General features: G+C 36.8%; 1 protein-coding gene across 1 annotated transcript; it reads left to right on the top strand.

The window, feature by feature from the left end:
• The first annotated feature begins 5,474 nt into the window (after positions 1 to 5,474).
• LOC143566010 (RNA polymerase II C-terminal domain phosphatase-like 3) lies at positions 5,475 to 10,375 on the top strand. The gene is made up of 12 exons (XM_077052805.1): positions 5,475 to 6,010; positions 6,114 to 6,246; positions 6,353 to 6,408; positions 6,507 to 6,567; positions 6,645 to 7,910; positions 8,066 to 8,626; positions 8,711 to 8,857; positions 8,959 to 9,215; positions 9,298 to 9,409; positions 9,491 to 9,748; positions 9,827 to 9,873; positions 9,948 to 10,375. The coding sequence occupies exons 1-12, from the start codon at positions 5,499 to 5,501 to the stop codon at positions 10,009 to 10,011; spliced, it is 3,474 nt and encodes a 1,157-aa protein (XP_076908920.1). The 5' UTR covers positions 5,475 to 5,498; the 3' UTR covers positions 10,012 to 10,375.
• The last annotated feature ends 1,687 nt before the right edge of the window (positions 10,376 to 12,062 follow it).

Below are 12,062 nucleotides of genomic sequence, written 5' to 3'. Positions count from 1 at the left end.
TATCTATAACTAGAAACTATTCTTTTTAAAACAAAATAGTGAACTTATCATATATTTAAGTTTACTATAATTAGGAGTCAAGTGGATTCTAAGTTAAGGTGATAGTTTATTAATTCTTGATTATCTTCATTATCGTGTTACTTGTTTTAAATTATTGTTACAAGTTTTTCTAAAAATTAATCTTAAAAACAAATCGATTAAACTCATTTCTCATGGTTATTATATTTGCAAAGGTTTGATATTAAAATTTATGTGCCCATGGATTGATACCCGGTTCTCGCCGTTACTATATTACCACACGACGGGTACACTTGCCTTTTGTGTATGTGGTTAAGTCTAGGTGAAAAACATTTTTAAAACCCGACAAAGTGTAATAAATCTTTAATATATATATATATATATATATCTCACACCATATCAGTGGTACTGTTGTGACAACCAAGGTGTTGTTTGTTTTTTAAGACAAAAACTGTCTGCAATTTGATTTCATGTCTACAACTAAAGATAACACTGTTTGTTTTATAAACTGGATATCGTTTGCATAAGCTGAAAATTAGTTTCCTATCATATATATCACAGTAGATACAAGTCATTTAACGTATGTAGACAGCTAAAATAATTGGTGGTGGTGGACGAACTATGGAAGTGGGTGGTGGTGGACAATTAGTGGTAGCTGATTGTGGTAGGTAGGGCTGAGCAAGGTTCGGTTCGGTTTTTAGGTAAAACCGAAACCGAAAATTCGGTTTTTTCATATATAAAAACCGATTGGTTTCAGTTTTTCGGTTTTCTGGTTTTCGGTTTTTCGATTTCGGTTCGGTTATATTCGTTTTCTTTTATTTTTTCATGTTTTTTTTTTTTTTGTTCTATTAATTGTTTTATGCAATTAGTTCCTATGTGCAAAAATAAATATTAATATTTACTATTCCTTCACAAACTCTAATTTCTCTTACAAATCTATTGAATCAACAAACTCCTAATTTGTTTCGGTTGTTGTCGCATATGGCTTAGTATAAATATATTTAACAATCATTTAAATTAATTATTTGAATATACCAAGTTAATCGGTTCGGTTCGGTTTTTTTCGGTATTTTTGAAATGGGTAACCGAACCGAAACCGAATTTTCGGTTTTCCAAAAAAACAAAAAAAAAAACCGCCGGTTAATGCTTCGGTTCGGTTTTTTCGGTTAATTCGGTTTCGGTTCGGTATTTTTGGTTTTCTGCTCACCCCTAGTGGTAGGCGGTGAATGATGGTGGTGACGGTGGGTGGTGGTGATGGACGGTTGTGGCGGGTGGTGGTGGTGATGGAGAATGGTGATGGGTGGTGGTGGTGGACGGTGGTTGTGGCCGATGGTGCGACACAAATATTGGTACCCACATTTGTAAATAAATCAGAGTTAACGGATTAAAGCGGAAGTTTTCATTTACGTGGAGTATAATATTTACATTACAAAAAGACGGGATTATAAAATACCCGTTTGAATATTACTTGTTTATACAAAAGATTAATTTTTTATATTAAACCACCATTTATATTTTTAATGTTTAACAAAACAATCCGAGCCATTGGATATCTTAAGCACTTCGAGCTTCCAAGCTCCTATTTTTGATTACCTGCAAAATGGTTAGAAAATACGTCAGCAACACATGCTGGTGAATAAGCTGATGCATAAAACATTTTCTTTTACTTGATTACCCCTCGAGACATAACTTAGGTCTGACCCATCGTGGCTTAGGAATAATCAAGCTTTAAAACAAAACACAATTATAAACTTAAGTCACACACAATACACCCCAGCAAACACCGCAGCGTTCGACATTACTTAGGTACCATACGTATACACATGGTCAGTCTCACTCGGACGTAACTTAGGCCCGGCCCATCGTGGCGGAGGTCATGACTAAGTGTGGTGCGGTATGCCCAACGACTTTTTACCACATTTTTAAGGATCCAAACAAACGTACACGACAACCTGAGGGCTAGCGATTACTTTTGTTTATAATGTTTTAGAGACACGTAGTCCGATGTAATTCATTTCATTTATTTTGACTCTATTAAACAAGTTTATAAAGTTGGGGCGTATTCACCTTTTCTTGAATTTGATCAGCTTCAATACACTGACCGAGGGTCTTTCCCTTTCTTTGCTATCTCGCACCTATAGTACGAGTATAACCTTTTGTTAGTCGGATCTTTAATCCGACTTAAGACCTTTAGTCTCTTTTATATAATCTTTACATCAATTATATTTCTTTATGAACCTTTAGTTTAAAACATTCTTTCTTTACTTTAAACCTTCAGTTTAAAAGTATCTTTTCTTTCTTTTCTTTTATAAGTTTAAAACTCTTTCTTTTAACTTATTTACTTTTCTTTTCTTTTATAAGATAAACCTCTAGTTTAACTCATTTTACTTTTCTTTAAAACCCTACGTTTCTTCTTCTTTAAGAAACGTATACTTTTCTTTTACTTATTATTTAAGATATCAATAAACTAAAATAATATCTATAACAAAGAATCACATTGATATCATATTCACAATTCTTTCTTTTATATTCTTTGTTATGTTTTTCTTTCGTTTATTTTTGAGGTATCGAGTATATCCTCGACTTAGGGTTTTAAGCCTTTTTAATATTTTATTATAATTTTATTCGGGCAATGCCTACCTTGGTTGGCTTATAAAAACCCTACACAATCGAGCAACACTTCGACGTCTTTCTCTTTTCTTGTGCTTCCCTTGATCAACACTACTTTGCACGCAAAACGAGACACACAAATACTTCACACATCGGTATGCTTATCGAGGCGAGTCGTCGGGTCGTCTCGGGATGGCTCTGTACTTCAATATAACGTCGTTGGTGAGTGGCACGTACTTCTAGGAACGTCGGAATTTAGGCACAGAAATCGAGGAAATCGAGCACGTTTAAGAGGTGGTCGAGGTACGCTTTATGAGGCTAAGAGAGATGTTTTTAGAGAGAGAAAGTGGTTGTGATAATTTGGTGTGAAGAGTGAGAGGGCCAAATGCCTCTATTTTATAGGCTGATCAGGGGTCCCATCGTGATACGCGATGATCCTTTGATTATGCCATCGCGTATCGCGATATAGGCATGTGCAGTCACCACTAGGGCTGCCACGTGGCGACACATGTCTTTGCCTGTCAGACCACGTCATCGCGATACGCGATGACGTTAGCTCTTAGGCGATCGCGTATCGCCATCCTCTCTTTTTCTTGGGTTTGTAAACAGGCCCTTCGCGATACGCGATGGGCTTTTCCTCTGATCCATCGCGTATCGTGATGGCTCAGGAAAATGAGAATTTTCACTTTGGTCTTTGGACTTTTAGAACTTGGTATTTTTGATCTGATATTTTCACGATGATACAGTGGGTGGTGGTGGTGATGGTGAGCGGTGGCAGAAGGTGGGTGGTGGTAGATGGTGGTGACGGGGTAGTGGTGGTGGTGGATGGTGGTGGCGGGTGGTGGTGGTGGCAGTGGACATTGGTTGTGGCCGACGGTGGGTAGTGGTGGTGGGGGGCGGTGGGTGCTGGTGGTGGCGCACGATTGGTGGAGGTGGTGTTGGACATTATGTCTGCGTGCCCGCAGACATAAGTCTATTGCAAACGTTTGAAGCAAAAACAAACACAACTTAAGGCACTTGGTGAGGAGAGGTTGTACTCAAGGTATAATACTACAAGGTGGTGGTGTTGAATGATATATTGCGGCAAGAAAAGGATAACAATCTGATGCCCCACCCTTGTATCTACTAGTGCCTAGTGATGCAAACAAGTCGAGCTGCTCACAAGCCTCTCAAGATCAGAGTAATAGAAGGCATGTAACGGACCGAGCCTAACAATGATCAAAGTTCTACTACACACTGCACTATCATCTTCATCCTCAAACACCAGGTGGTTTATGTGATCCTTGGTTGGCTCAAACATTCTTTTAACTATATGTCATATGAATAGACGATTACATCGACTATCTGATAAACTTACATTGCACCATCCAATTTAGGGGTGTGTTTTTTAACCGTACCCGAATAAAAAACTCGAACTGAAGCGACCTGAGACCCGAATAACCCGACCCGAATTCACCCGAACCAATTAAACTCCTAACCCGAACCCGAGATAAAATATTATGGTATTTGGGTTGAAATACCCAAATTCGGGTTGACCCGAATAACCCGAAGTATAATACATCGATGAATGCATTTACGGTAGTTTAGCGGTGAAGTAATAGAGTGATCTTATGTATTCTTGTTCGGCTGTTCTCAAGACTCCAATTAATATTGGATATATCACATTGGATCCCAATATATTAATTGTCATAAAGCATGTTAAGAATGTATCTTAAATTCAAAACCTTAAATTGTATAGTATGTAAACCAATATGTACATATTGAGCATGTTTCTTCAATTTACATAAGTATTGATCCACATGTTACAACACTCAATCACGTCTAATGCATACTTGTATGATAAATTTCATATTTTGCTAACTAATATATGTTATTGTTGAATATGGTTGTATATTATGGTTTTATAACGGATTGGAATATGTTATTTATTTATTTATGATATTGTTAAAAGTGATAATTTTTTTTTAATTTGTTAAACCCGAAACCCGAACAAACTGAACTTATTTGGGTCGGTTATTAGGTTAGTTTGTTATGAGCTCAAAACCGAATAACCCGACCCGGACAACCCAAAACCCGAAGAACACCTTTAATCCAATTTGTATAAGTTTCACTCTCGTTTCCACATTTCTTGTACCAGGATCCACGTTCCAAGTGTAGTGTTTGTATTTCATGCTCTCACTACGTAAATTGATCTGATTATATTGCGTGGATAGATCCATCGAATCCGGTACTTACACAATCAGGATGCACGCAACACACAGTTGAATTCAAACACGTCAATCGATCTTAATTAATTAGCTTTCACCGACCAGAAAAGAAAAGAGAAAGGTCAACAAAGACAACAAAACCAAATAAGTACGTTTAGAAGGACTTGAAATGCATAAGGTGAAAAAAGCAAGGGACGATATATAATAAAACTTCCACAATGTCGTAGATTCAACCCTTGCTGACGTGTACGGCCAAGATCCCACATGTGTTCCGGCTTAGATCTATTCTAACCCCGCTTTTCGTACCTTTTAATTTCTTTTCTTTCCTCTCTTAATTGGGTTACTCTCTTTGTCTTTGTCTGTCTGTTCATCTTAATAATAATATCAACCGATCTCAACAATATTATTATTATTATTATTATTATTATTTCAAATTTCAAATTCATTTTGATTTCGATATTCAATTCAATTCAAACGAACGTTTCGATTTCCGCATTCAATTCGCAGATTCCGATTTACGATTTCAATTTCAATTTCAATTTCAAAACCCTAGCTTTTTCAAATCCGTCAAATTCGTCAAATTATTATTATTATTATTATTATTATTATTATTATTATTATATCGGTAGGTAATAAAAAGGATATTAATAATAATAATAATTAATGGAAAAGGATTTAATGAAACCTATAGATGTAGAGGAAGGTGAGATATCGGTTGAAGAGGCGAATCGGACGGCTGAGATTGACGATTCGAAACCGTTGCAGAAGACTCAGCAGATTTGGACGATGGAGGATCTGGTTAAGTACCAGAACAAGTATCAGATGTCTAGAAACTATGCACCTGGCTTGTATAACTTTGCCTGGGCACAGGCTGTGCAGAATAAACCTCTTGATGATTATTTAACAACTATGAATAATATTAATACTACAACTGCAGTTGATAATAATAATAATAATAATAATATTAATAGTACTGCACTTGATGATGATAAGGTTATAGTGGATTTAAGCGGTGAGGATGACGGTGAAAGCGAGAAGGAGGAAGGTGAATTGGAAGAAGGTGAGATTGATTTGGATTTAGAGGCGGTTAATGCTGGTGGTGAACGCAATGTTGACAAGTGGATTAATGTGATTCGTGTCGGGTTGGAGAGTGTGACTGTGAATGATGCGAATAAGTAAGTTTGATGATACAAATAATGAAACTAAAAAATTGTTGAATGTTTGTTTGGTGTAAGTTTTGATTGATTGATTGACGTGAGGTTAATGTTTTGGTTGTAGATCGTTTAGTGGAGTCTGTGCTAGACTCGAGGATATGCTGGACAGTTTGTCGACATTACTTTCGGAGAATTCTGTGTTGGATAAAGATGATTTAGTTCGGTTGGCGTTTGCTGCTGTTCAAGTAGTTGATTCAGTAAGATAATGTTAAAAGAATTGTTTTGGTAGTTGGATTAGTAACCTTTGGAAACTGCATTTTGTTTGAATGTGTAGACGTGTGACTGGTAAGTTTTTGATTGAAGGTGTTTTGTTCGATGAATCAAAATCAGAAGGAACAGAGTAGGCAGATAATGTCAAGGTGTTTGTTTCTCTCTTTTTGATAAGTGTTCAAATGTTTTGGTCTCATATTGATGTATGACGCTGTTATCGTTTCGTCTGTGATGAATGTTTTTACAGGATGCTGACTAATGTGAAAAGCTATATGTCTGCTGTGTTCTCCTCTGAACAATTGAAATTGGTGGGATTAAAGCAAGATCATTTGAGTTTGAGTATTTTGTAGTGACATAGTATTGATTTGTCTTTTTGGTTATACAGGTTGAGAACATGTTTCTGTCATGTAACTCGAATGATAAGGACAATGATAAGGAAGGAGATGGAGTCAATCATGTTATTCAGAAAGCAGCTTCTGTAAGTGAGGAATCGATCATAGATGCAACAACGATGGGACCTTCAGATCAAAACCCTAAACAATCAGAAACCTTGAAATCACAAACATCTACTTTCAAGAACAGAGTACTGCTTCCACTTCTTGATCTTCATAAGGATCATGATCTTGACAGTCTTCCATCACCGACACGTGAAACCACAAATTCTTTACCTTTAGGCAAAGCACTCTTTGTTGGCGATGCAGAAATTAGACCAGAATGGCCCACACCTTCCCCACGTGCAGTAACACACCGCTATGAAACCGATGCTTTGAAGGCGGTTTCTACTTATCAACAGAAATTTAGTAAAAGTTCATTTTTTTCAAGTGATCTTCCAAGCCCAACCCCTTCTGAAGACAGTGGTGATGCTGGTGGTGATTGTGGTGGCGAAGTTTCTAGTTTCTCGAATGTTCAGACTTCAAATATTTTAGATACAACCACTTTAGAAAAAAGAGATGTTTTCAGCATTCCTGAAAGACCTAGTGTGCAGTTATTTTCAAATGCTAGGAACGCTGCTCCTGTGTATTCCACATCTAGTACTGTGGTTAGGGCTCCAAATAAAACAAGGGATCCTAGGCTCCGTTTAGCCAATCCTGAAAGGTCATTGGATATCAATAAAGGGACCTTACCATCCTCCAATAAACAAGCTGCAGTTGAACCGCTTGATTCAAGGAAACAGAAGGCTTTTGATGAGCCTGTTTTGGTAGATGGTCCTGCACCAAAAAGGCATAAAAACGATTTTTCAGATTCTGTTAATCCTAGGAATATTGTGTTCGTCTCACAAACTAGAGGTTTAGATAATGCTGTAACCTCTGCTTTGCCTAGTACCTCACAAACTAGAGGTTTGGATAATGCTGTAACCTCTGCTTTGCCCAGTACCAGTGGTGGGAGTGTACATATTCCTGTTACTGGTGTCAGTTCCACCTCAACATCCTTGCAATCTCTTTTGAAAGATATTGCAGTGAATCCTACACAGTGGATGAATTATATCAGCAGGGAACAAATGAAGTCAGTTGATCCTGCAAGTTATGCAACACAATCTCTAGGCCAAAGTTCTCGTTTCAGTTCAATACCAATGACTACAGTTGCCTCTCAACCATTGGTGGTTGGGAAACAATCAACAGTTAATACGCAGATACCTCAGGCAGCTTCAACGGTTAGCATTTTCTTTTTTGGAACATTCATGTGGATTTCTAAACCTTTTTGTTGTCTGTCGTTTGCATTTATGTTCCTTATTCTTTTGTTCACAGTTGTTAAAATTATACAAAGCAGATGTTTCTTTTTCATGGTCTAACTTCCGATGTTTTGCAGGATGACTCGGGGAAAATAAAAATGAAACCCCGTGATCCTCGTCGTGCTCTGCTCAATAAGTCGTTACAAAAACAAGAATCAATCACCAAGTTACCAACGGTTGAGGGTACCAAGGTAAATGTAAAGCCAGCAGATCCCAGATTATCATCTCAACCTGTATCAGCACCAGATATCACTCGCCAATTCACCAAGAATTTGAAAAATATTGCTGATATTGTGTCTACATCCGCAAGTGCTTCTGTTCAGATGCCTTCATCACACCCATCACAAGTTCATCCAAGTTTTGTAAATATGAAAGGGCCACCTTCACAGTCAGGCCGCCTTCAGAATGGGCCTGGTTCCGGGTCTGCATCTGAGAAAGTTGCTTCGGGCCCGGGTCCAACTCAATCACATAACGCGTGGGGAGAGGTTGAACAATTTTTTGGAAGGTTTGATGACCAGCAATGGGCTGCTATTCAGAGGGAGAGATCAAAAAGAATGGAAGAACAGAAAAAGATGTTTGCTGACCGTAAATTATGCCTTGTGTTAGATCTTGATCACACTCTTCTCAATTCAGCTAAGGTATTATCTTGTCTTTCTTTTAATCAAGAGTATTTGTAGGAGTTCTGTAATTTTAAGTTTTAAATTGGTATGTCTTGCTTCTAGTTTTCTGAAATTGAACCAGTGCATGATGAGATGTTGAGAAAGAAAGAAGAACAAGACCGTGAAAAGCCATATAGACATCTTTTTAGATTTCCTCACATGGGTATGTGGACTAAACTTCGGCCCGGTATTTGGAACTTTTTAGAGAAGGTAAATGTTTTATTTAATTACAAATTTGATAACTCAATAGTCAGTTTACAAACTAAAACCGTTTATTTTTAAACCTTTAATTTTTATTTCTCACACCCCAGGCCAGTAAGCTTTACGAGCTTCATCTTTATACAATGGGAAACAAACTTTATGCTACAGAAATGGCCAAAGTTCTTGATCCAAAAGGGGTATTGTTTAATGGGCGAGTTATTTCAAAGGGCGGTGATGGTGATAATGATGGGGATCCCAAAAGCAAGGATTTGGAAGGGGTTTTGGGTATGGAGTCGGCTGTTGTAATTATAGACGATTCTATTAGAGTCTGGCCTCATAATAAACTAAACTTAATAGTTGTAGAAAGGTATATTGTTATGGATAACCTTGATTTAAAACATAGTTTGGTGCATATATTCTTTTACAATATTTGGATATTTGTATTGCAGATATATATATTTTCCTTGTAGTAGGCGACAATTTGGCCTTCCAGGTCCTTCTCTTCTTGAGATCGATCATGATGAGAGACCGGAAGACGGGACTTTAGCGTCTTCGTTGGCGGTAAAAACATCTTAACTCAAATTTTCTTGTAACTTTAATATTTGTTTTTCGCTAACAGTCTACTTGTTGGTTGAAATTTAGGTTATTGAGAAAATACATCAACTGTTTTTTATGGAAAAGTCTTTAGGTGAGGCTGATGTTCGAAATATACTTGCATCAGAGCAGAGGAAGATTTTAGGCGGGTGCCGAATAGTATTTAGCAGGGTAATTCCTGTGGGTGAAGTTAGCCCCCACTTACATCCATTATGGCAGACCGCAGAACAGTTTGGTGCTGTTTGCACCAATCAAATTGATGAGCATGTCACACATGTGGTTGCTAATTCTCTTGGCACTGATAAGGTACTTTATTATTATCTATACGTCTTAACTGATTTCTTTACTGCAATGGCTATGAGATGAATCTTGCTTTCATGTCAGGTTAATTGGGCACTTGCTACTGGTAGACCTGTGGTGCATCCTGGCTGGTATGAATATTGTTTTTCTCCTTGTGAAAAAAATAGTTTAATTTGAAATGAATTAACCATGTGATATAAAATAGGGTGGAGGCATCAGCTTTGCTTTACCGGAGAGCGAATGAGCATGATTTTGCTGTCAAACCTTGAAAATCTCCAAAAAATTTTTTCCGAGAAAATGATTTTGGTCTCTTAAGTTTAAAAAAAGATGACCATAACTTAATATTACACGAAGAAACACTCCGCCACCATCACCATAACCTAATCGATTACGGTTACAGTATACCTCCTCACCCGTGCTGCTTACAAATTCTATTCAACACGAAAAATTAGTTGCTTTCGAAGATGGTGTGATTTTGAGACGGCGGATTGAATGAAAAAACTGGGAGGGGAGGGAATGTGGAGGAAGTTGAAGTGTGGTGATGGTGGCAAGCTTGAAGAGCCCCAAACTGCCAGTGGGAATTTTATTAAAAATTTAAACTAATAAAATTAAAATGCACAAATAAAAGTTGCATGGTCCAAATGTCATATTTAAGGAATGATAACTGTGGAAATGGTTTTGGTTAAACATGAAAAAAGAATCAGTACCAATTATATATAGCAAAAATTCTCTTTTAATAATCATAATTAAGAACGGTTTTGTTAAAGTAAGTTATGTTAAAACTAACATTAATTACCCCATTCCAAATGCTAGTCTAGTAAATACCCATCTACTAATGTCAACAAAAATAAGTTCTTAAATAATATGCGAACAATAATAGCTCATCTCTAGTTAGGTAATGTGGGGCAATAGTGTGAGGTTCATCTTTGTAGCCGAAGTATTGTGAACGGTGAACTGTGTGATCCCGGGTATAAGTATAGGCATGGCCTGTTGTTCGAATCATTTGTGAAATGTGTTTCCACACTATCTTGATTTGATGTTACATGAGTTTTGGATATCCGCAAAAGAATGAAGGGATGTGATCTAAATGAAGTTCGATGATTTTCATATCGAACCTAAATAAGGATGACCTTGAGAGGGCATTTTCTTCTCATTCTCTCTTCTGGCATTCAAATGACCACAAATTTGATGGCAAGTTCTCATGATGTTCCAACCAAACTATTGGAACTCTGCTTAATCAGGAACTCCGTCATGGTTGACTAATCTTGCCATCTCATTTGGTACTTTGATCCATTAAACTCAACATGCAATAAACCTCCCATCTGGGTCTCCCATGTGAATTTGATTGATGATCGGGGTTATACTTGATCACATGCCTAACATTTAATTCCATCGAGTTCTACTCAAAACACTATAAAATAATAGGATAACTTATAGGCCTTAGTTGCTTTTCTTCTTCTATGATGTAGGATTGAGTTTGAACTCCACAACTCTTTCCTGAAATCCAAGCCCAGTAGGCCGCCTCTTCTTGGACAATTCATCTTGATATGACCTATACCACCAGTCATTCTGATGTGAGATCCATATTTTTAAAATATTCATTACAAACTGGAATTTGGTCCTAACATTTTTTTTAAAACTTTTTTCATAATATCACAATTAGCTTATATATTAAAGGTTTCTCTTGTTTAATTACACAAAGACGTTTCATTTAAACCCCAAACAATATCTCTTTGGTTTCAACCTCCTTGGCTATATGCAACATACATGTTATCAGTATCTATGTGGGTGAACTTATACGAATTTTAGATGGTAAAAGAATCCAAATATATGAGTTTCAACATTGAGGTTGATTTACAAAGCACCGGTCAAAAGTGCAAGACGGCTAGATTCAAGTTTCACAAAGGAATACCACAGGAACAAGCAGATATGACTACCTAGGTAGAGATGGGAGGTATAGAGGAATTTAAGAACCTTAATGCTCTCATATATCATATATAATACAACTCATACAAATTATTTATTATTAGTCGACTATATATGGGAATATATCAAGAATAATTACAATTGAAAATTATTAATCAAACCATTTCTTGTAATTATAATTATGGTAAAGATAATAAATTAAATAAACCCTAATAATTATTCCATTCAGTCCTCATAGTTGCAACATATGGAAATCATTGATAGAAAAAATGCAAAACAATAACGCTATGCTTACAGGAGCTAAGACTACGATTGCAGAAGCTACGAGCGAAGGGGCAGATAAAAATCAAATAAAATCTAATCTATAAATAAGTTGTCACACAAGCGTGTATGG

The sequence above is a fragment of the Bidens hawaiensis genome, unplaced genomic scaffold, assembly GCF_021521415.1.
Source record: "Bidens hawaiensis isolate Kalapana, Puna unplaced genomic scaffold, B.hawaiensis_p1.1 tig00022674_1, whole genome shotgun sequence".
In the NCBI taxonomy this organism is placed as follows: Eukaryota; Viridiplantae; Streptophyta; class Magnoliopsida; order Asterales; family Asteraceae; genus Bidens; species Bidens hawaiensis.
This window is presented reverse-complemented; position numbering and strand designations above follow the sequence as displayed.

Coding starts and splice junctions, on each gene's coding strand:
- LOC143566010 (XM_077052805.1), top strand. CDS start 5,499: ATGGAAAAGGATTTAATGAAACCTATAGATGTAGAGGAAGGTGAGATA. Junction 6,011..6,113: donor ACTGTGAATGATGCGAATAA/GTAAGTTTGATG, acceptor TTTTGGTTGTAG/ATCGTTTAGTGGAGTCTGTG. Junction 8,858..8,958: donor TTTGGAACTTTTTAGAGAAG/GTAAATGTTTTA, acceptor CTCACACCCCAG/GCCAGTAAGCTTTACGAGCT.